General features: G+C 54.9%; 2 protein-coding genes across 15 annotated transcripts in view; one reads left to right on the forward strand and one right to left on the reverse strand.

Moving 5' to 3' along the window:
- Nucleotides 1–281: 281 nt before the first annotated feature.
- Nucleotides 282–3748, forward strand: FIGNL1 (fidgetin like 1). Its single transcript, XM_016198284.2, has 3 exons — nucleotides 282–443; nucleotides 1267–1354; nucleotides 1690–3748. Exon 3 carries the CDS (start codon nucleotides 1700–1702, stop codon nucleotides 3692–3694), a length of 1995 nt encoding a protein of 664 aa, XP_016053770.2. The 5' UTR covers nucleotides 282–443; nucleotides 1267–1354; nucleotides 1690–1699; the 3' UTR covers nucleotides 3695–3748.
- Nucleotides 3749–17432: 13684 nt separating this feature from the next.
- Nucleotides 17433–23562, reverse strand: part of IKZF1 (IKAROS family zinc finger 1) — a 57351-nt gene continuing 51221 nt past the window's right edge. For all 14 annotated transcript variants that reach the window (XM_016198331.2, XM_016198330.2, XM_016198328.2 and 11 more), the window contains one exon: nucleotides 17433–18142. In XM_016198331.2, coding sequence (XP_016053817.1) covers nucleotides 17433–18142 — 710 coding nt within the window. The remainder of the gene's footprint in view (nucleotides 18143–23562) is intronic.

A 23562-nucleotide genomic window follows, 5' to 3' on the forward strand; every position in this document is an offset into this window, starting at 1 on the left:
GGAGGCCGGAGAGGCCCGGCTCGGTCAGCGCCCTGCCTAGACCTGGAGGCGCCAGGAGGGCACGGGGACCAGGGCGCAGGGGCGGGGGCTGTGCCCTTGACCAGGACTGGCCCGCAGGTGTGGGTTAGAACAGGCGCTTGTCCGTGTCCACCGCTGCTGGACGGAGACTGCGTTCCAGGGAGGAGGTCAGAAGGGAGGTGAATTTGGGGATCTTTCCTCAGGTGGAGAGGACAGGGAGGGTGTTGCCCGGGACAGGGGCGAGAACTCGGCCTCCAGGAATCCCAGGGCCGCGGGGGGCACGGGGATGTCCACAGGAAAGGAAAGTTTGTGACACACCTGTTCCAAGTCACCTGCCTCCAACCTCCTGTTTCCAGCGCTGCACAGAAGAGATCAAAGGACGTTAAAATGGTGTAGCAAGAAGAGGGATGGTCGGGAGAGGGCAGGTGTAGTTTTGACTCTTTATTTATCTTTATAACTTTAAGCAAATTAGAGTTTCCCTGAGTCTTAAGTTTATTTTTTTAACAAGGACTCATTAACACCTACCTACAGTGGGACAGATTCTCTGTAGGGTATTATGGGAGATACGAAACTATTACACATGATTCTTAAGCTATATTTACAGGTGCTTTGCAAGGTGACTTTTAAAATACACAAGGTCTTGGGTTTTCCTTTATTGCAATACTGTTAGGAGACTGAACATTTTCTTACCTCCTTTCCTCATGGGTTGGCAGGTAAATTCCACACAGCCAGCAACAGGATATATTCATCTATAATTGTGTTAAAATAACTTTCACTTAATGTAAGGAGGAATAAAAATAACTTGAGGGAAGAAATAAAAAATATAAGCACTTTACTAGCAGATTGTGTAGCTTGTTCTCGTAGTTTGTATATCAAGACGGCTTCACTTACTAATACTTCAGGTGAGTCTGGAAAACAGTGAGAGTCCTGGAGCTTCCTGCTTTAGGTGCTCGTTCACGAATACGTCCTTACAAACGCTTAGTGGTGCTGGTTCCCACGCGTGACCGCGCTGCTCTCACCTGTGGCGGGAGCATCCAGGGCTTTTGCACGCAGGGACGTGCTTGCCCCCGGAGTGAGACTGCTCCTGTGCGAGCTCTGGCTCCCGGGCTGACACTGGTCTCGAGGGACCGCCTTCACAGGCGCAGCCATGGCTTCTACATTCGCGCACGAGGGCTGGTAATAGTTTTCAAAGCATTTTTATACTTGTTATGTGACTTGATTCTGACAATGATTTCTCTCACTTTACAGATGAAACTGAAGATTCAGCGACAGTAAGAGGCTCACTTGAGATTGTTCACCTGCTTTTTTTTGGAGACCATACTGAACCCCGGGCTTGGTTTGTTTTGCTTTGTCTGTATATAGTTCCACGTTGCTGCCGTATTGCCTTTCTTTTTGCTGATTACTTTTAAGTCCTATGAATGCTTTCCCTGTTTGCAAGGAAAATTATTATATAACTACAACAGTTTAACCCATAATGAGGCATTATTAAGTTGAGTCTTTAATCTTTTATATCTTGAATGCTTGAAATTTATGAATAATTAGTATTTCCTTTGCAAATGGTCTGTCCTTATAAATTACCTTATAAGTGAAAAATCCAGTATGAGCAGAGATTTAAAAGTCTACCTTTGTCTTCTTCTGTTACTGACACTTTCACTTTTGTCTCTGTTACAGAGCCTGTAAAATGCAGGCCTCGGGCTCCAGGTCTGTGCACCTAAGCGAGTGGCAGAAGAACTACTTTACAACTACATCTGGTACGTGCACAGCGGGGCAGAAGGCAGACGCTTACCGGGCACAGATCCTGCGCATCCAGTACGCGTGGGCAAACTCCGAGATCTCCCAGGTCTGTGCTGCCAAACTGTTCAAGAAGTATGCTGAGAAATACTCTGCAGTTATCGATTCTGACAATGTTGAAACTGGCCTGAATAACTATGCAGGACACGTTTTACCTTTAGCAGGTGCTCAGCAAGCTGACAGTGACAAGTGGCAGTCTGGGCTGTCCATAGATAACGTTTTCCAGATGAGGGGTGTACAGGAGATGATGCGGGCTGGCGAAAAGTTCCGAGGCTCCCTGTTGTCCCCTGCTGATGCCATGGTAGTGATCCATAAAGGGGCCGTGGTCCCCGATCCTCCAAAATTCAGCTTTTGTTGTTCTAGGGAGAGTGACCCATTGACTAAGCCAGCTCCCAGTACAGGCCGGGCCCCGGACATCCCAGAGAGCGGTCCGTTGGGCCCTCACAATGCCCAGCCACCAGTGGCCACTAACACCCCAAAGACGTGTCCCACGTACTCGACACCATTTGGTGACTTAGCCACACCGTTGTTTGGAACTGTCAGAAAGGAAAATGGCAGCTCTCCTAAATCCAGCACGGGACTGAATATGTTCTTACCCCATCCATCCCGTTTCCCTTCCTTCAGTGACAGGAGCCCATTGTACAGCTCTGGCCCCACCAATGCCCTTTCTGCCCCGACTCTGAATAAGGCTCTTGGTAAAACAGAAGGTAATGGCCACCGAGAGGAAAGCAGCCTATCCACCTTTAAAACTGCCAAGGAACAATTGTGGGTAGAGCAGCAGAAAAAGCACCAGCAGCCCGCACGTGCGTCAGTGTCTTCCTACGGCGGCGTGAAGAAGTCCCTGGGGGCCAGTCGATCCCGAGGGATTTTTGGGAAGTTTGTCCCTCCTGTCCCTAAGCCAGATGGGGGGGACGCGAGTGGGAGGGTGCAGCATGAGCCGGATGGGGCTGTACCCCCAGATGCAGCACACCCAGTTGACGAGCGTCTGAAGAGCTTGGAGCCAAAAATGATCGAGCTGATCATGAGTGAGATCATGGACCATGGGCCCCCAGTAAACTGGGAGGACATCGCAGGGGTGGAATTCGCCAAGGCCACGATAAAGGAGATCGTTGTGTGGCCCATGATGAGGCCAGACATCTTCACCGGTTTGCGAGGCCCACCGAAGGGAATTCTGCTCTTCGGTCCCCCTGGGACGGGGAAAACCCTGATTGGCAAGTGCATCGCTAGTCAGTCTGGGGCGACCTTCTTCAGCATCTCTGCCTCCTCCTTGACCTCCAAGTGGGTGGGCGAGGGGGAGAAGATGGTCCGGGCGCTGTTTGCAGTGGCCAGGTGCCAGCAGCCGGCTGTGATATTCATTGATGAAATCGACTCCCTGTTATCCCAGCGGGCGGATGGTGAGCACGAGTCTTCTAGGCGGATCAAGACCGAGTTCCTGGTCCAGTTGGATGGAGCCACCACATCTTCAGAAGATCGTATTCTCGTTGTGGGAGCAACCAATCGGCCACAGGAGATCGACGAGGCTGCCCGGAGGAGGCTGGTGAAAAGGCTGTACATACCCCTCCCAGAGGCCTCCGCCCGGAGGCAGATCGTGACTAACCTGATGTCCAAGGAGCAGTGCCTCCTCCGTGAGGAGGACCTGGAGCTGGTTGTGCAGCAGTCGGAAGGGTTCTCAGGGGCTGACGTGACACAGCTGTGCAGAGAGGCATCCCTGGGCCCCATCCGCAGCCTACAGGCCACCGACATCGCCACGATAACCGCCGACCAAGTCCCACCCATAACGTACGTTGACTTTGAAAACGCGTTCAGAACCGTGCGGCCCAGCGTGTCCCCGAAAGATCTAGAGCTTTATGAAAACTGGAACAGAACTTTTGGTTGTGGAAAGTGAACGGGACCCTTCCAGTTGAGAGAGGGCACCTCTGTGGTGCATCCCCGTTCTGAGCGCAGGCTGGGGGCGGGTGTTCTGAATCTGATGCCGCAGGTGAGAGAGAATAACAACAACTCTGATGTTACAGCCGACGGACAGCCCGTGTCGATAGAAGCTGGGTTTTCTCCCAGTGATTCCCTGGTGTGTACACCTGTTCATACCCGATATGAAGGGGCCTTTTTGTTTTGTTTCTAATGGGCCTCTCTTCAGGATGTGCAGTGGGATGAACAGCGAGCTCAGATTGAAACTCTTACGTCTTACTTGTGTGTGAGGGTGTGTGATTTAAGTACGTCTGTCGTTGCTAGCGTAATGGTTTACGACTGAGACGGCATTGCTTACTGTTGTTTACAATTTAAGGTCTCACCAAACACTGGAAGGAAAGGGCCAGTTTTTACTTTGGTTTGTAACCTCTCACTGTTTTCTCTTAGCAGGACCAGCTAATAAAACATGTTCAGAACGCACAGTGTAGTCTAGTGTCAGATGTACCACAGAACTGAAAGGCGAGGATTGGGTTTCTGGGGGCAGGTGATGTCTAACATTGTATTTAACACCAGGTGAGAGCCTGAAGTATCGGTGTCTTTCAGAAGTAAATGTTGGCGGGTGTCTGATGCACGGTTCTGCTCTATAAGTAACAGGCCATTGTGGGAACTGCACAGTAGGGGTGAGGAGGGAGACAAGGTGGCAAGGGCTGCTCCCTGCCGCTGGGGAGAGCACTGCGAGCGCCCGAGAGCCAAGTCCCTGGTGCTGAGGCAGGACAGGCGTCCCCGCGTTCTCTCTGGTGTGTCGTCACCGATTCCCAGGCGAGCAGACAGCACCAGCATCTTCCCTTACACAGCCGCGGGACTCGTCCTGTGGAGGGGCTGTGGGCAGGATAGTAGGTTATTCACCTTTTGTTTATTGTAAACAAAAGTTTGTTGAATGTCTGGTGATCTTTGACTGCTGTTCATACCAGTCAGTCGCCTTTATACAGGGAGCCAAAGCAGCAAGATATAAAATTAAACACTAGGAAACTGTCAGGATACTGATAGTTCGCAGTAAAGGTTTGGAGAGCAGGCCATTGCCACACCCTGTGAGGGGAGTGTGGTGAGTCCAGCCTTTCCAGGAGGGCAATTTGATCATATCTACCAAAAACGTTCTACTTCTAGGTCAATGCTCTACAGATAAGTTCACTGAAACTTTAATATATGAAGAAACACAACTTAAACATCTATCAATAGAGAATTGTTCATGGGGTTTTATGGAACGGTTTTTAAAAATCAGGTGAATGCTATGAATGTACCTCAACAGGGAGAGAGCCCCCGGCTCTTGCTCGGTGAAAGGCCGGTCGCGCAGTAGTTGGCGTAGGTCTGGGCGGGAGGGAAGGCCCCAGGAGGCTCTGGGCCACGCTGCTGCCCCGGGGGCAGGAGGTGGGGGGACGGGAGTTTCCACTCCTGACGGCACACGAACAGTATAGGTGGTGTGACTGTTAACAACAGGGCACCCTTCGTGATTCTTAAAGACTCAGTGAAAGAGTGTTCTTAAAGTGTGAGACGTACAGTTGTTGCATAATTAGTGGGTTTTGTTGTCTTTGTGGCAGTAGGTTTGTTAGTAAGTGATAGAGGGGCAAGAGTAAGAATTAAAACACCCCGAAAGGTTCTTAGAAAACCGCATGTGGAGATGGGGCTGGAGAGACAATGACCAAACATAGATAAATATTTAATAAACTTTTTTAAAATACATGTTTTGCACATATATGAGATTGTATTTAGAAGTAAACTTCTCATAATCAGAATCCTTTGCAAACAGTCATTCATCCGACTCCAAACTGAGCAGAGCTGTCCAAATAGCTTTAAAAAGTAGCTGCGAGGCACGTGCCGATTTCACCTTCGTTTTAGGAGACTGGTCAGAAACCCATTTTACAAAGGAGTCTGAGCAGGCGGTGCGCACGCCTGACGGCCCGTCTGTGGCTGCAGACCTGATAAATCCTGTCCCGGGGGCTGGGGGCGGGTGGTGGTGAGCTCTCACGTTGGGGAAACAGCCTGGCCAGGCGCGTGCTTCTGACCCAGAGGAACCCGCAGCCTGCACGAGCGCCCACTGCAGCCCGCGTGCGTGCCAAGCTTCCGGAAACGTAATTGCACAAAATAGAATTGCTGGGGAGCCAGGGCACGATCGCAATTTAGGGGAAATGGTGCAGATAAATCTATTTTAATGGATAAACTTAGTAGATGCAAAGTAAATATGTCAGCATTTCATCATTCATTCCTTTCCGCCGGCCTAAATTAGATTGGAAAATGCAGCGGCCTCCACCCTACAGTGGTACACATAGAAATGGAAAAAGTTTTTCATGAGCCACTTGGTACTTTGGAAAAACCCGGCTGTAACTAATTTCAAAGGCTCTCGCTGACTCCGTTCTGCTCTGGCCTACGGCCTGTTGTGCACCTGTTGTGCCAGGCGCCACCCTAAGCCCTTAGGTTGCTCACCGCTGGATGGAGCTCACACTCTTGATTAAATGAATATTTTGATTGATCAGAAGGGTCAGTATTTTCATTTAACAACAAATCGGTTGGCGAGATTCGGCCGAGAGACTGGCCTGGCGTCATGGCCAGACAAAATGGGCGATAGGTGGTGAAGCCCCACCCATGTCCCCTCAAGAGGCTGTGACCCCTCCCGACTTGGTAACTCAGGCTGTTGAGCAACGTCGTTAAGTAAGGAGCAGGGCTCGTCTTTGCTGCAGCCCGCGTGCGCAATAGGTGGGTTAGGAAGGGCAACTCAAGGTAAACTCGCATTACTTAAGGTGCCTCTAAAATTCTGCCCAAGTTGAGGAATCGAGTCATGAGTCCCTATTCTGACAAGTGGGGAATTCAGTGTATTTCCCTTACCACATTAGCTGTGTTAATTTATGTAAAACATAGGACACAACAAATGGGGAATTCAGTGTAGTCTTTCCCTTACCACATTAGCTGTGTTAATTTACAGAAAACAGAACACACTTTATAATGTTCTAGAGAAAATAGGACATTTCTTAAAAAGCAACAAAACCAATTCCCTGATAACTTGATAAACGGTGTTACTGACTTAAAGGAGCTCTTCTGAGATTAGAGGTTATCAGCTTTAAACGGGGAAGTACATTGAAGAGACAGCTGAAGTTCGCAGGAGAAAAACCCAGCACGTACCCCGGTAACCACACACCTGTGTACATGCCCAGGGTCAGACAACCACTGAATCGGGCTCTTTCTGGTATGAGATACAGGCTGGGCAAACCTAGGTTTACAGTTGCCAGTATTCAAACACTTTATTCTTACATTGTTATTTATTATTATTGTATTATTTTCCATACAAACAACTGTAAACCTTTTGCTCCACTCTGTATTAAAATTCTAGGTACTGGAATTTAGAATCTTTGTGTTCCTGTCGCTCTCTCTTTTTTTGTTAATTCTCTGAGAATATTTTTCCATTGATTTTTAGAGAGACTGGGGGGGCAGAGAGACATCGATTGGTTGCCTCCCACACGCACGCTGACCAAGGCTGGGGATCGAACCTGTAACCCAGGTATGTGCCCTTGACTGGGAATTGACCTGAGACCCTTGGGTGCCCTGCCGATCCTCTAACCACTGGCCCACACAGGCCAGGGCCCTTATTTCCCACAGGGTGATGTTTGCTAAAGACCCCAAGGAGTCAGTGAGAAGCGTGCTTGGGAACGGGCGGGCTCGTGTGCGCTGAAGCAGTTTCTGTGCTTCCTCCTGCCCAGACCCGTCTCTGTGCTGTGCTTCGGGTATTTGAGGCTCTGAGTAGTATCTGGAGAAAAGGTGTTTTCAGTGTCTGTTCAGTGGGGAGATTGATTGTCAGGGCAACGCGTCTCGGGGAAAAGCAGAGGGTGTGGCTAAGCATCCTCCTAGCAAAACCTCGGAAGGATAGAAAAGCCCGGAATATCCGCTCACACAGGAGACAGGTGCCTCAGCGGGGCCTGGGCCGGCGTCGCAGTGGCTCCCCCTGGTGCTGGAAGGGCCCTGGAAACGGGGCTGTCGGCTGGGTCCCCGCGGCACCCTCACCACCAGGGGGAGAGCGCCGCTCAGCTTCCAGGCTCCAGGCCCCAGGGCTGGCTGGGCACAGCCCCTCCGGATTTCATGTCATTTTAAAGAGTTCCAACTCAGATGCTAGAAAATGTTCAGTGAATTTGCTACAAGCTCACGTTTTTAAGTCTTTTCACTTTTATCTATTTTAATGTACATCACCTAAGTTAAAAAAAAAATTACGCTTAATTAGATTTTCAAAATACTCTGGCTGTGCCTCTTACTGGGAGGTTTTTCTGCATGTGTGGACTGTGTCCAACTCCCCAGAAAGTGGGCTGTGCTTTCCAGGGTCAGCCGGACACAAGAAAACGGCGGGGACGCTCGGGGAGGCTGGGGGCCGGCTTCCCTCCACTCACGCCCTCGAAATTTCTGTTATCTCCCCGAGAATCCCTGAGCTACATGAGGACGCCCGCCCAGGAGCTTACTACCTGGAGGACAGTTTCCAGGTACTTACTTCTCATATCATCCCGCAGAAGGCTGCCTGCATTTTTACACTCTTGTGTTTACAGAGGAGGGGGGTCGGGCTGCTTGAACCACGCAGGCCTCACTGCCGCCCGCACGCGTGGACGTGGGATCAGGGAGCTGCCCCGACTCCCTCGGGCCTGTGTTTGCTACGAGCTCACACACGCCGGGACATTCGGTGGCTGCTGCTGGCTGACATGGTCCCAGGCCGCACAGGGAGCTCTCCAGCCCTCCTGTAGGACCTTCCAGAGCCGCGTCTCACCTGCCCTGGAGGCCGGGGAGACCCGCGTGCTCCCCAGAAGAGGCAGCTGACCGGAGGGGCAGAGATGCACACGCGACCTGGAGCGGGGTCCGCCCCGGGTGAGACCGTGTGGAACCGGCAGCTTTCACAAGGCTCCCCCAACTGCGGAGGAAATGAGGCAAGCAGTTTCTCCGGGCGAAGCAGAAGCGCGCGGGAGGCGATTGCCTCTTTTCCCCTTTTTCTCCTGAGAGCAGGATGATCCTGCCAGCGGGCGCAGCCGTCCTTCCCTATTTGCTGCTATCCCACCCTCCGCTCCCACCGCGGTTTCTGTTTTCTGGCTGCTGCTCCCAGGAGGGGACTGGAGGTCACCAGTCACCGGGGGGCCGGCCCAGCTCAGAGGCAGGCCCAGGGAACTGGGCGGACGCTGAGGGGCCTCTGGGCCTGGGGAGAAGCAGTTCCACCCTCTGCAAGGCCCAGTGAGCGGCCTGGGAGAGGACTGTGGCCTCAGGCAAATTTGACTTCCCTGCTGGCAGTGAGGGGCCCGGCCCCTGGGGAAGTGAAAGTTGCTGCCTGATTTGAATACTGAAGGCAGCTTTCAGGATTCGGTCCCTGGGGAAGGCTCTGTGGGGAACAAGCTGGGAGCCCAGGGTACACTGGGGGCGGGAGATGGTGGCCGCTGGGCACCGCCCTGTTTTGGGTGCTGAGCTGGACCTCGGGGCTGGGGAGCAAGGCAGGCGCGGGCCTGTCGGCATGCTGCCACGGGGCCATCCACGACTGGAAAGGTGGCCCGTCTGCACTGCCCATGTGGTAGCCACGGCCACACGTGGCTCATGGACATGCTATACTGCATCTCTTGTAGGCACCTTGGTGAGACTTTGAAAAGAATGACAACAGAGTGACACGTTCAGTATGGCTGAGCCTTGTTTTTGGTGCTGTTTTTCCCCACCCAATTCTTTGATTTTTCTTCTGAATCCCAAGCCTTCCTCAGCACGTGTCTTCATTCCATCATCAGTACCCAGGCACATGCTTAGGAGGGAATTTTTAGATTTCCTTATCATGTTTTCCCCCCAAAAAACTTCTGTCCACCCCAGTTCCCAGCATTCAGTGCTGTAAGCAGGTCTGCACCACTCACATGAAACAAATTTGACGACTCTTCCCCAAGACATCCGATGGCTGAGTCTAACCCAGAAGGTCTGTATACTGTCAACTATGGATAATACTGGAGGGCACTGCCCGGCCGGCGTGGCTCAGTGGTTGAGCATCACCCATGACCCAGGAGGTCGGGGTTCAATTCCCGGTCGGGGCACATGCCTGGGTTGCGGGCTTGATCCCCAGTCGGGGGCGCACAGGAGGCAGCCGATCAATGACTCGTCATTGATGTTTCTCTCTTTCTCCCTCTCCCTTCCTGTCTCTGAAATCAATAAAAACATATTTTAAAAAACCTGAAGACATCCCGGCATAGGGGACTGTTTGGAAAACAAAGATAATTTATTATCTTAATTGATGTCTTCCCTTCTACATTAAAAATAACATATTCTCTATATTTCTAAGATATTCTATTAGATCAGTATGCGTGTTGCTTGTCAATGGTGTCGTCTGGGGTATCTGGGTAACTACCTGACTTGTCTGAACCTTGGGATTCCGCATTTGCTGATGGAAATACCTTAACCTGTAAGAATGGCGAGGAAACTCTTGTAGGGTCCCCAGCACGGGCCGGGTGTACGTCAACTCAGCCAACATGAATGCCTTTTCTGTTTTCCGGTCTCCAAGAATTTCACAGCCGGTCTGACGGTATTTCCCACCGAGGCCCAGACCTGAAACACGCCTGGAAGTGGCACGTTGCCTATTTTTCACGTGTGAACACAGCTACTCAGAACCCAAGTCGGATCTGAGTTACCCGGGCCCAAAGTCAGGGCTGCCCGCCGAGGACACCCACAGGCCTCTTTCCTGCCATAAGGTGATGAGACCTAGACCCCCACCCTCAGCTCCGGAACCCAGCCGGCTGCACCCTGCCCCAGCGGATGCACTGGAGCTCGGGACAGTCCCACTCCCCTGGCGAGGCTGACCCTGGAGGCTGAGCCGAGCTCACAGGAGGGGCCTCTGTGGCAGAGCCACCAGTCGGGTCCCTGCGGCTCCCGCTCGGGGAATGTCCGGGGCACTTCTCCTAGGGCGGGGACTTCTCCCGAAGGGCTGTGCCCCTGTGGTGACTGCATGTTGCTGATAATAAAAGGGCGGTGGGATCGGGGGGTTAAATCCACCTGCGGGAAGCAGGAAGCTGGGTTAAATGCAGCCTCGTGCATTCTCCTTTCAATCCTCATGTGAGGGTGTCTTTCCGTGGGTCCTTAGAGAGTGGAAGGGAGGGAGGAGAGGAAGAGAGATGGATGTGAGACACGTCGAGTGATTGCCTCCCACGTGTGCCCTGACTGGGCAGGGGATCGAGCCTGCCACCGAGGTACCTGCCCTTGACCAGGAATCGAACCCCCAACCCTTCCGGGTGCAGGCCGATGCTCTAACCACTGAGCAACACCGCCAGGGCCGCCCGAACCGCATCTTTCGGCTGCCTCCCCAAGGCTGCGTTGCAGTGTGTCTGTCCCAGGGGGCAGGGGTGTGTGGAGTTTCCCTTTGCCCCACCCTCCGAGTTGTGCACAAGGACTCCAGGGAATGCGGCCCAAGGGTGACTCCCTGCGACCTTGAGATGGTCACTGTGCTTCCCTGGCCTTGGTTTCACTACCTGAAATCGACGCTCACACCCATCTCCGCCCTTCCTCCAAAGGCCCAGGCTGCCACCTCTCCCCCGGCCGCTCCAGGGCCCACAGGGGCTCCTTCCCTCTTCCTTCCCGAGTTCCCGCACAGCCCCAACCCTTCCTGGCTCAGCAACGCCCCTCCAGCTGGTCCCCTCCAGGGGCCCGGCCTGCAAGGGCCAGCCTCCTGCCTCCTCTGGTTCAGCTGAGCATTTCCTAGGACAGTGTTTCTGTTCCTTCTCCTGTCTGCCTCAGTCTCTCCAGATTCGGCTGAGGTGCCCGTGGCCCGGGGGCGCCTGGCTGGCCTGCCTTCTCTACCTCACAGCCCCTTCGGGTCCGGGTCAGCAGCTTCCCCCAGGGCAGCTCAGCCTGTCCCCCGGACGAGACCCCGGAGAGGGCCTGAATGCCAGGATGCCGGGAGGAAGCAGGAGAGCCCGGGGGCCCATGGCCTGTGCCCCTTGCCTCCCGCCTTTCTCCGGGGAGAGTGCCCCTGGCCCTGAAGCAGGTGGAAAGATGGGGGGGCTCTTCAGAAGGAGGAGCTGTGGCCGGGGGTCCAGGTCATCAGATCTCTGGGGCCAGGGAGTCGGGGCGCAGTGTCATCCCCAATGCCCACACCGCCCCGGCTGCAGGGCCCAACCTCTTGCCTGCTGTGGGGGTTTGGGGATACTGAGGCGAGACTTCTGCCCTCACAGGCCGGTGGAGGAGGTGGGCCCCTGACTCAGCACTGTGAGAACCTGACGCAGACTCACTCAGAGGCCCCGGGAACACAGGCCTGCTCTCGAGAGATCCCAAAATCAGGCACAGCCGGCTCAGCCTTGCCGCAGGACGAGTTCAGAACCGGCCAGGAGTGGGGCATCCCAGGCCCGGCGGCCACGGTGTGCGGCGAGGGAGGTGGGTCTGAACGGAGGTCGGAAGGAGGCTGGAGAGCTCACCTGGGCGTGGGGTCAGGGCTCGACCTGGCCGGATGTCATTCTGGGGCCTGCGGACTCCGACCCTAGACCATGTTCCCCCTGACCTCTCGGAGTCACAGCGATGGTGTCAGACACCCCAGAGCTCACAGACAAGCCTGTTTCTTCTCTTTTTTTTTGGTTAATCCCCACCTGAGGATGTTTTTCCATTGATTTTTAGAGAGCAAGTGGAAGGGGGAGAGAGAGAGGGAGAGACATCGATTGGTTGCCTCCCGCACGCACCCAGACGGGCCTGAGATCGAACCTGCAACCCAGCTACATGCTCTGGACCGGGAATCGAACCCGTGACCCTTTGGTGCACAGACTGACGGTCTAACCCGTTAGCAACACTGGCCAGGGCAAGCCTATTTCATTTTTATACCAGTGAGTACACACGGAGGATTGTTTCCCACAGGGGTGGTGAAATCCATTTTAAAAAGGAATTGGGAGGCTCTGAGGGGTGGATCTGGGTGTGGGCAAGGGGCCCAGGCGGGTTCTGGGAAGGGTGGTGCCCCGAGGGGAGGACCCTGGAACCACAGGCCCTCTTCACTGGGGGGCCGGGCCCGCCCTAGCCACAGGAAGCCGGAGGGACAGTGGCCCTGAGGAAGCCGCCGCAGGTGCGGGAGCAGCGGCAAGAGGCGTCGCAGGAGGTGCACGGCCCAGGAGGCACAGAGAGCAGGGCTCCGGCAGCCTGGGGCCTTTCCCGTGGTCCCCGAGGCTGAGCTCCCGGGTGGCAGGCACCCTAGTGGGGGGGGCGCCCCGGGGACGGGCGGGGAAGGGACCCCTGGGAGCGTGAGCCTGCGGGCCCAGCGCCCGGAGGGAGAAGCAGGACATCTCTGGACCATCCACAAGCTTAGCGTCACCTCGAGTCAGGTTGACAGCATGTGGGAAAGAGGAAGTGAAATTTGTTAACTGTACCGAGATCCATGCTGTTCACTTCGGGGGACAGGCTGGTACCAAATTACCCTTATTATGCAAATTCCCTCCCCCAGTGGCTGGGTCCCAGTTGCTCATGGGGACCTTGGAGGGTGCATCTGCTTCCTGTCCTGCTCTGCGGGTGGGGCCCCACCGCCCAGGAGGCCCCAGGGGCCTGGTTCCCGGAGCAGGGAGGGGACCAGCACCCCACTTCCCCAGGCGCCCACTGGCCCCAGAGGAGGGCAGCGCAGGGGACAGAGCCCGGGGTGTCACCTTGCTCCTGTCCTTGGCTTTGCCGCAAAGCGGAAAAAGCAAGGGGACTTCACAGTGAGGGTTTACCTTCCTCTCTAGGAGCATCCCACCCTGAAGCTGGCTTTTTTGAGGCAGCAGGTCCAAGCTGAGGTCTGGCCCCTGGTGCAGTGAGTTCCCCATTTTCTCGGCCACTTCTCTCTGGGCCCAGCCCACCTCCGCCCACCGTGGCCTCTGGCATCCTCTGGCCACCCCTTCCCGGAGCTGCTCCCCATGTGGCACCGCGAGTGCTCCGATGCTCAGCCGGTGGCTTCTTCTCAGTGCCTCTTCCATCTGTTGGCTTTTGGGGGACCTGTTACGGCCCCCCCTGAGGAGGGAGGTCTGGGGGCTGCACTGGCGGCTCTCCTCGCGTCCAGGCGACGCTTCCTCTGCGCGCTGCTCTAGGCGGCCTGCCACCGCCCTCCTGTCCCTGCCACAGCCTTCCTGACAGGTGGCCACCTCCTGCGGCCCTCACGTCCACAGCAGACCTGCGCTCCGCTCTCATCCCGCCGCCTCCGTGGGACGGCACCAAGCCCCCTCTTCAAACCCTCTGCGCGCCTCCCTTTTCCCATTAACAGCTCATGTAGGATGTGGGCCGTGGTGGGCGCACAGGACGCAAGCGGTCGCTGTTCTCTCTCTCTCCCTTCCTTTCTCTCTCTAATCAATGAACATATCCTAAAGTGAGGTTGAAGGAAAAAAAAAAGTCAGTGGAAACCCAGGAATGGAACCTGTCATCCCGTGGGTGGCTCCTGAGACTGAGACCCGGCGCCCGGCCCGTGCCCCGTGGCCGCATCCCGGGCTCCAGGACCCGCTCCGACCCGCTCAGTCGCAACTGGGGGCCGGGAGGTGACTGGCGCCAGCAGCTCCGTCGCCCACCGTTCCCGCCCCCCATGTTCGTCAAGCTTCACGAGGAATCGAGCTGCAGACACTGACGCTGTCCCCACTGTCACCACCAGGCCCACCCCCTCAGGTCACCTCTCCCCTCAGGAGAGCTGGGTGGTTGCAGGTGAGTGCAACCCGATCACGGAGAAATGACAAGGCCTGGCTGTCAGGCGGTGGGCCCCATTTGTCAGTGGGCACGTCCTCTACCCAAGCGACACGCTGTCAGGAGGGTGACCGCGAACGAGGCTGCCTTGGCCAAGGGTCGCTCTGAGAGCCCCCACCCTGGGGCTGACGCAGCGCAGTCTGTGGGCCTCATTAGAGTTTCTGGCCGTTTGGATGAAACGCTGCACAGCGTAGACCTGCTCAGATCTCCTGTTTACTGGACCTGAACCCACAGGACGTCTGGCCATTTCTCCAAAAGGGACAGAGGATTCACACCTACCACGTGGCTTTGGTCATGCGTGTCTGGGGCAGAGCGGAGACAGACCCCCCGGCACCACCCAGACCTGCCCGAGCGCGCAGCGTGTGCCTGAGGACCCTCGGCGCCCCCTCCTCGGCCCGCCGCTCCGGCAGTAAGCCGTGAGCTGTGCAGAGCCAGGCTCATTTTATTTGCCCGCTGCCTGCCCGCCCTCCTGCCCACCCGGAGGTGCCACGCCCGGCAAGGTGGCCAGGAGGCGCCCAGCGCCTGGAAACACCACTCACCTGCGCCCGCGCCAGCCCCGCCGGGCGGAGTTTGCAGGGATCCCGCTCGGCCGCGCCTTCCCCGAGGCAAGCTGGACTTCGTGGGTGGGTCCTACAGTATCTCGCATTTATTTGCTCTATGACTACAGAAGAGGCATCTCAAAGTATACAAAAGGGAACTCAGTTCCTCCAGGGGTCCACCCTGTTCACACCTAAGCCGAAATAACTTAACATCACTGAGGAGGCAGATCAGAGAAACAACTGCATTTTCTCATTGACAGTCCTGTACATGTACCTGCCAGGGGGCAGCTGGAGACCTGCGGCAGCATCAGACACGAGCAAAGGGGACCCTGACCCCCGGCACACAGCCTTGTAAGAAAGTACGCTGGGGTGCGTCAGGGACGATACTGCATATTGGCATCTGGCTCTCAGGGACCGCCGTCCCGCCAGCGGCAGGCGGGCTTCTGCTGTGACACCGTCGTCTCTGCGAAGCCTGCTTTCGGTTCATGTTAAAGTAAAACGTCACACGTGGAGGCCGGTGAGAGGTACGTGGGTTTCGAGGGGAGCGTCCTTCGTTATTGCTGCACCGTGAGGAGCGAGGGGGGAGGGAGGCACCGGCCTCCCCACAGGCTAGCAGGTCTGTTCCATCCCACTTGGGTTTTGGCAACAAGATAAGAGAATGAGAGTAACATTGTAATCAAAGGAGAACAGAAACAGGAGAGCACAAAACAAAACAAAACAACACAGGCGCACCCTCGCTCCGCGCCTGGGGAGCGCCGTTTCCGGGCAAACGTTCCGAGACTTCATGACGCGGCTGCGTCTGCGCTGGACGGGAACACGCCGGTGTCTGCAGCGACGGGGCTGGGGCAGGCCTTGGGTGGTAAAGCGGTGACAGTGCAATTCTTAGGGACTCTCCAGCGAGGACAGGCCCCGGCTCTAAGGTACACGTGACAGAAGGGACCTGGGCTGGGAGCAGGTGCCGGGCTTTCTGCACCCAGGGGAGCTGGTGACCGGAGGGCCGGGGAGGCCGAAGGGCGAATTCTCCTCCTGCTCAGCAGCTGGACCTGCTCCTGCAACCCTCCTGCCTCTGATATTTATTTAAAACGCACCGAGAGTGCGCGAAACCCAGGCACCCCTCCATGCACAGAGCCCCCAAGACACACCCGCACACCACCCAACGACAGACACCACGGAGGGAAGGGGCGTGAGGCATGGGACGCCCGCAACAGCTCTTGGTACAGACTGTGGCCACCTGGTGAACATAATTTAGCTACTGTGTTGCCCTTACAGAAAACCTTATTTAAATACAATGTTTCAAAGGAAAATGCTGTTACAATGTAAAACCCCAGCAAGAGGTGTGGAAACAGACAGTGGCACTGGCTGTGAAAGGCGGTGAGAGGGAGGGGGAAGCGTTTCAGAAAAGAGCTCCTGCCATCGCTATGTACAGCCCTGGGTTCAACCCGCGGACTCGCGGGCCGGCCGGGAAACGGCGGCGGAGTGGCCAGCACGCCGGGGACCTAAGGAGCCTCTCGCCCTGGACTACGGTCGCTGGGCTTGGGCGTCTCTTTCTCTGCAACGGGTGTTGACTTAGAGCCGTCCGTCGCCAGCTCTTTGGCTCCCCTGCCCAGGGTCTCGGTGTGCCACCGTCTGGATGAGGACAGTTGTGTTTATCGCCAGTCTCAAAACGCCACACTCCTCTGTACGCAAGGCGTCCCCTGGCTGCTTTGTGGGCTCCGTCCCTCCACCACCACTCAGATGCGCACGGGAGGGTATGTTTCTGAAGGGGGCTATTTCAGTTATAAAATTTATAATGACTCCCGGGGCTCGAGAGTGAGGCTCCAGGACGCTGCCCGGGAAAGTCCCCCAGTGCCCTCTCCCTGCAAAGCTCCCAGGCCTTCGGGGGCGGGGTTCTCCGCCAGGGGTGACCTGCCCCTGAGGGTACACTGGGCAGCGTCGGGGGGGTTTTTAGTTGTGGACTGTGAGTACTGGCGAGTGACTAGGGATGCTGCTAAATATCCTACAATGCACAGGAGAACCCCCGACAAGGCCCCGCTGGGCCAGGGGGCGCCTCCAGGGCTCACCTGGAGCACCCACCTGCGCGGCCACACCCCGGGGCTTGGAAAGCACGCCTGGTGTGTGCCTGCCGGGCTTAGCACTGGCACCAGCCAGCCTTCCCAGGTTTTGGCCCGGCTTTTACAAAATACCCTCCGAAAATGACATTGTTTGGGGGAGGGGGCTTCCAGGAACCACGGGTGAGGAATTTCAGCTGGCGGTCCCCCCAACATGGCAGTCTCGGGGCTCCCCAGGTAACCCTGTTTCTGACAGTAACAACCTTGTTTTCCTAAAGCAAAGCAAATCCCAACCAACTTAAAAAAAACGGGACAGAACAGAAAACCATCCAGAAATGAAAGCACAGCGGGCCCGTCCAGTCCACGCCGCGGCACCGGGAGGCGGCTGGGCGCCGCTCCTCGCGGGTCCCCGGCCTCGGGGGGCTTAGCTCATGTGGAAACGGTGCTCCCCCCGCGTGATGTGCGACGAGAACTCGTACCTGTCCTGGCTGTGGTAGCCGCACATGTTGCACTCGAAGGGGTCGCGGAAGCCGTGGCAGCCCATGTGGATGGTGTACATGACGTGGTCCAGGAACAGCACGCGGCAGTGTTCACACTTGTACACCTTGATGGGCTCCCCGCTCGTGCCCACCACGCGGAAGGCGTCCTGGGGGCTGTCAGAGGCGGCTCGCAGCACCTCGTAGGCCGCGTGCTCCTCCTTGATGGAAAGCCCGTTGCGGGCGTGGGCGCCAATGTGGTTGGTCAGGTAGATGAGGCCTCCCCGGTGCTCCTCCGTGTTGCTCTCCGTGTCCGTGGAGTCTTGGCAGCTGTTGCTCGGGGACGCCTCCCTCTCGGAGGACAGCGACTTGGCCTTGGACAGCAGCAGCAGGTTCTCCACGGCGCTGTCCTGGGCCGAGTGGTTGGCCCTCCCGGGGCCGTCCCCGTGGGCCTTGTGCAGCGGGTACAGCGGGCTGATGACCGGGACCACCTCGGAGCTGCCCGGGGGCGTCTGCACCAGCGGGCGCAGGGACTCGGCCCCCAGGTAGCTGATGGCGTTGTTGATGGCCTGGTCCATCACGTGGCTCTGCATCATCTCGCTTTCCTTCTCGTAGCCGGTGCCACTGTCGTAGGGCAGGTCCGACAGGCACTTGTCACCTGCGGGAGGCAGGCGACAGTCAGGGAGGCGGGGTTAGTTAGCCCTGTGTGGGGCAGCAACAGCCAAATCTTCACCCGGGGGCACCCAGTTTCGGGGGGTCCGCAGGCTGCAGTGCGAACACCCCCAGCCCAGCCCAGCGCCCGGCCCAGGCAGGGTTGGCATTTAAAGAAATCCTGCTGGACACACAAGTAATGACTCAGTGGAACAGGGAATGTGCCTCTCGGTTTAAAAGCACAGATTTAAACAGACTAAAGCAAGGGCTGGGTCCTTTCTCTGTATAACTTCATATATAATTAAACATGGTTATATTTCAGCTTCACGCTGAAAGGATGTATGTTCAATACGTAATTTATAATTTATCATGAATTTATCTAATTAAAATACATAATCATGTGACTATTCACACGAATCTGCAATGTATTTATTTAAAACAGTATTACATCATGTATTTTAAATCCAGAGCTTTAACATTCTGCGAGAAATTTAATCAGAGTGCCTGAGAACGGTGCGTTCTGGGTGATAGGACAGCGGTCCCCCCCCGCCCCCCACACTGCCAGATGGGCTCCGACTCGGCTTAAAGGCGACGCTCAGGCTTCGCGGCTGCTGCCCACACCCCTCGCCTGGAGCCCCGCTGCCTCCCCCCCCCCGGCGGCCCCCGGGCCCTACCCCACAGAGGTGGGGGAAGCGGGCGGCAAACCGAGCCACGGGGGAGGCTGTGATGTCCACCTGTTCTTTCAAAAAGGACTGAGGCCTGGCCGGCGCTGCTCGGCGGTTAGAGCGTCAGCCTGAGCACCGAAGGGCTCAGGTTCGATTCCCAGCCAAGGGCACGTACCTGGGCTACAAGTTCAATCCCCCGCCCTGGTCAGGGCATGTAGGAGGCAGCCAGTTCATGTGTCTCTCTCACGGTGATGTTTCTCTCCCCCCCCCTTCCCTTCCACTCTCTCTAAAAAATCAATGGAAAAAATATCCTGGGGTGAGTATTAACAACAACAATAATAAACTGACTGACCCAGAGAGGCCCCGGGAGTTGCTGCCTAGGACGGGCCGCAAGCCCCCGTGGCCCACGGACACCCGTGATCTGAGCTCGCGGTTTGCAGGAAGCTTGCTTCCTGTGAAAGCTAAAACCCGAGTCTAGCTTTGGCTTCTTGTGATTAGCTTTTGAGCAAACATTTTCATACAGAAACAAAACACATTTCCTCGAAGATACGCCTTCTCGATATACGGGCTGTGAACTCAGTACGAAACCTCCACTTCACGGCAAAGCCATCGATCGCTGTTGCCGGTCATCGTCAGCTACGGATGAGCTCTGCTCGCCCAGGCTCGTTCCTACGTCAAAGCCCACGAGGCCACCCAGGGCGTGTGGGACACATTCACAGCTCCCCTCTCACTCTGTTCCTTTCCCTCCTTCAGCACATCTTCACTGAACATCTACTGAGGCCCAGACAGTGGGGACACAGAGCCGAGCAAGTAAGAACGGGCCCTTCCCCAGCAGCACAGAACAGGCAGGGTGCTGACCCCAGAGCCAGACCTCACAGGGCTTCCCTCGTCCTCTGAGAAGAAAGAAGGCTGGCTGGACAGGGTCACCCAGGCTCCAGGCAGAGGACGGGACAGGGCCACCCAGGCTCCAGGCAGAGGACGGGACAGGGTCACCCAGGCTCCAGGCAGAGGACGGGACAGGGCCACCCAGGCTCCAGGCAGAGGACGGGACAGGGTCACCCAGGCTCCAGGCAGAGGACGGGTCAGCCGGGCGAGGGCCCTTGTGTCCCACAGCGAGAGCAGGAGGTGAAATGGGTCAGACGTAGCCTGGAGCTTCCAGGGGCCGAGGGAAGGTGGTAGGGCCTGAGCCCTGGGTGCAGGGCGGGTGGGGAGAGCACTGGAGGGTGGGCAGAGCTGGGCCCTCAAGAGGCTTTGTCCAAAGGACAAATGAAGCCACTGGAGGGCCTGAAGGGAGAAGCCCTTCTCCAGTCCACAGGGGAAGACCAGGCTGGGAGGGACAAAGGGAAGGGCATCAGCCCCAGGCTCCCCCAGGAGTCCCGGTCATGGCTGATGGTGGCCGGTGGGGCAGGAGCAGGGGAGGGGGAGGCTCCCCACACCTCCCACCCGACCCGGCATCAAGGTCTCCTGCTAGACTCCAGCAACGGAAGGATAAGCTACCCATGAACTACCCCACAGATTGTACTTATTAATAATTCTTTTTTAAAAAAAAATCTGTGACCATTGCCCAGCTGGTGTGGCTCAGTGGTTGAGCGTCGACCCATGAACCAGGAGGTCCCAGTTCGATTCCCGGTCAGGGCACAGGCCCGGGTTGTGGGCTCGATGCCCGGCAGGGGGCCTGCGGGACGCAGCTCTCTCATTGATGTTTCTCTCTCTCCCTCTCCTTTCCTCTCTAAAATCAATAAAAACACATTTAAAAAAAAATCTGTGACTGTTGATACTGGCCTAGGAAGAGGCCCCATCGCTCTACCCATATATTGCTCTTTAGGTCTCATTTGTCGCTTTGTAATGGATGTTTATCACGTAACAGCCCGGCTTCCCTTCATTCTAACCTACTGGTGGTCAGGGCGGCATGTTTCCTGATAACGTACCATGTGGTCCTCAGATCACAGGAAGAAAACTTGTTGGTGGCCGTCACCCCCTCCACAGACACCGACCAGGGGGAATGTGTATGTGAAGCGGGTGAGGGGCCCAGAGGTGCTGTTTCTCTCCGAAGGTCAACAGGACTGACTGGGCCGCAGAAGGAAACCACAGTGTTTTTCTGGGTGTGTTGAGGAGCTAAAGGTCTTGTTACACTAACCCCAGGACAGAATTTAGCTGTTCTGGCTCACACCCCGGTCTGTCCCTCCACCAGCTCTGTCGACGAGAGAAGGGAGCATGACTGTGGACAACTCTAATAAATATAAAAGTGCTTGTAGCCCCACCCAAAATGATGCTTTCCCACCTAACGACCCTGTTCCTCCCCAAGGTCATGGTTCTGAGGTTTCCAAGCAACCACTGAAATCTGTTCCTTTTTTTTTTTTTTTTTTTTAATATATCTTTATTCGTTTCAGAGAGAGGAAGGGAGAGGGAGAGAGAGAGAAACATCAATGATGAGAGAGACTCATTGATCAGCTGCCTCCTGCACGCCCCCGACTGGGGATTGAGCCCACAACCCGGGCATGTGCCCTGACCGGGAATTGAACCCCGATCGCCTGGATCCTAGGTCGACACTCAACCGCTGAGCCACGCCCGGCCAGGCGAAATCTGTTATTCTCAAAGCTTGGTATCAACAACAAATAGATGAGGGGGGAAAACCACACATATATCAGATTCCCGTGGCATATTGAAACAGCCACAGGATCTCTCTTTCCTAACATTCCACAAAGTGAGAAGAAAAAACCCCCACAAAATTCACTTAGGCAACCGGGTAAAGAAAGACACATATTCTAATGAAATACGTATTTGAAAAAGTCAAAGAACAAGAAAAGAAAATTCTGGCATGAGATACATGGCAAAGCTCACCTCCAAAAACCTTAAGTACGAATCAACACAATCCTCAGCATTTGCCCTAAAACCCTCATATCAGCAGAACGTTAATGCAACAGGTATTTTTTCCATTTCTGATAAAAAAACAGTTGAAACCTCTACTAGTGAGAACCAGGTGACACTGGATGAGTGGCCCTGAGGTTGGTTCACTGTAGTGAAGTCTTCCTCTCTGCACTGAGGGGCACACAGCCCTGGGGATGGGGACCCCCCCCCCCCGGCAACCAGGCTCAGTGACAACAAATTTGGGGCATTTAACCCAATCTCCAAACAAGGGGGGGAGAGCCAGCCAAGAGGTAGTCTTCTAACAAACACTACGCTCTGCCTCACCTAACTCCCCCACCCCATCCTTGGCATTCTTTCAAGATTTAGAAACGTCGATAGCTCTCACAAAAAAAAAAAAAAAAAAATCTCAGATACAGTGGGAAGGATGTCAAAACACCAGTCAATCTGTATCAGCCCAAGAAGAACAAGCGAGATGAAAAGCAACACCGTGGTTACTGTGAAAATATTTTCTAGCAGCACAGAGGGAGAAAGGAAGTAACTCAAACCACTGAGCCACCCCGGAGAGGAGCTCAGTTCAAAGAAGGGAGGAAATGCTCGTAATGGCTCTGAGACACAGACGCAGTAATAAAAAGAAAGGTACCGTAAGGAGGCATGTTGAAACAACAGAAAGATGAAAACGGAGGCTGCAGGTCTCAGGAAACAAAATATCCAAACAGTGTTGTTACAGGACTGATACATGGATCAGAGGCAGCAAGTAGTGAAACAGAAGCTACAAAAAATGGAATGGTTGACACAGAGGAAAAACACAAGATAGTAACATTGAATAAATGTGAAAAATAAAGGTGAAATGCTAACAGATGTGGAAGACAAATTACCCAACATAGGACAACTGGTATCCCTGAATCGAGACAACAGATGGAACAAAGATGCATTTATATAAGAGAGAATTTCCCAGAAATAAAGAAAAGAAAAGGGAGTCCCCATATTAAAATGTCGGGAAATTTTTATTCAGAATGCAAAACTCCAAGTCACACCCTAATGCGGGTATTTAACTTTAAGGTTAAAAAAAGAACTCTTTGGGCATTTAGGGAGAAAGTGAAATCTCACCATCGTCATCATGACAAGATCTGAGAAGTTCTCAGAGGGACAAAACGGGTGACCCGACACCACTCGCTCAGCCAAGTAGGCAGCAAGCAGCTGTCTCAAACACAAACAACTGTGGACACAGAACGCCAATCGGACCTTCTCGAAAAAAGTCCTGTGAGCGTAAAAGTCCAATCAATTAAGAGATGATTGATGTTAACAGAAACAGTGACACCTGAAGCTAATACAATAGTGAATTTCAGCTGTGTGGAATACTACGCAGCTATAAAAAGGAAGGAGCCCTTGCCCTTTGGGACAGCATGGAGGGACCTGGAGAGCATTATGCTGAGCGAAATAAGCAGTCAGAGAAAGACAAGTGTCTCATAATCTCACTCATATGTGGAATCTAATGAACAAAATAGACTGAGGAACAAAGTAGGTCCAGAGACATGGAAGCATGGGACAGACTGAGGGACCTCAGAGGGAAGGCGGGGGGGGGGGGGGGGGGGGGGGGGGGAAGAGATTAACCTAAGAACTTATGTGCATATAGCATAACCCAGGGACACAGACAATAGTGTGGTGAAGGCCCGCACGGCGGGGTGGGGGGGTGGAGGGGGTCAATGGGGAAAAAAAAGGGAACATCTGTAATACTTTCAAACAATAAAGATAAATTAAAAGAAAAAAATTTAAAAAATGAAATAGTTATAAAAGAACTGGGTCTGAGCCTTTAATCTATTTAAATACAGAGTTAATAATAAATAGCTGAACTGTTCTCATAGTTCTGATTCCAGAACAGAGTGTGAAATAATGA

Source organism: Miniopterus natalensis, chromosome 10 (assembly GCF_054644295.1).
Source record: "Miniopterus natalensis isolate mMinNat1 chromosome 10, mMinNat1.hap1, whole genome shotgun sequence".
NCBI classification, from domain to species: Eukaryota; Metazoa; Chordata; class Mammalia; order Chiroptera; family Miniopteridae; genus Miniopterus; species Miniopterus natalensis.

Bases quoted from the DNA above. Each gene is read 5' to 3' on its own strand.
- FIGNL1 (XM_016198284.2), top strand. From the start codon at position 1,700: ATGCAGGCCTCGGGCTCCAGGTCTGTGCACCTAAGCGAGTGGCAGAAG.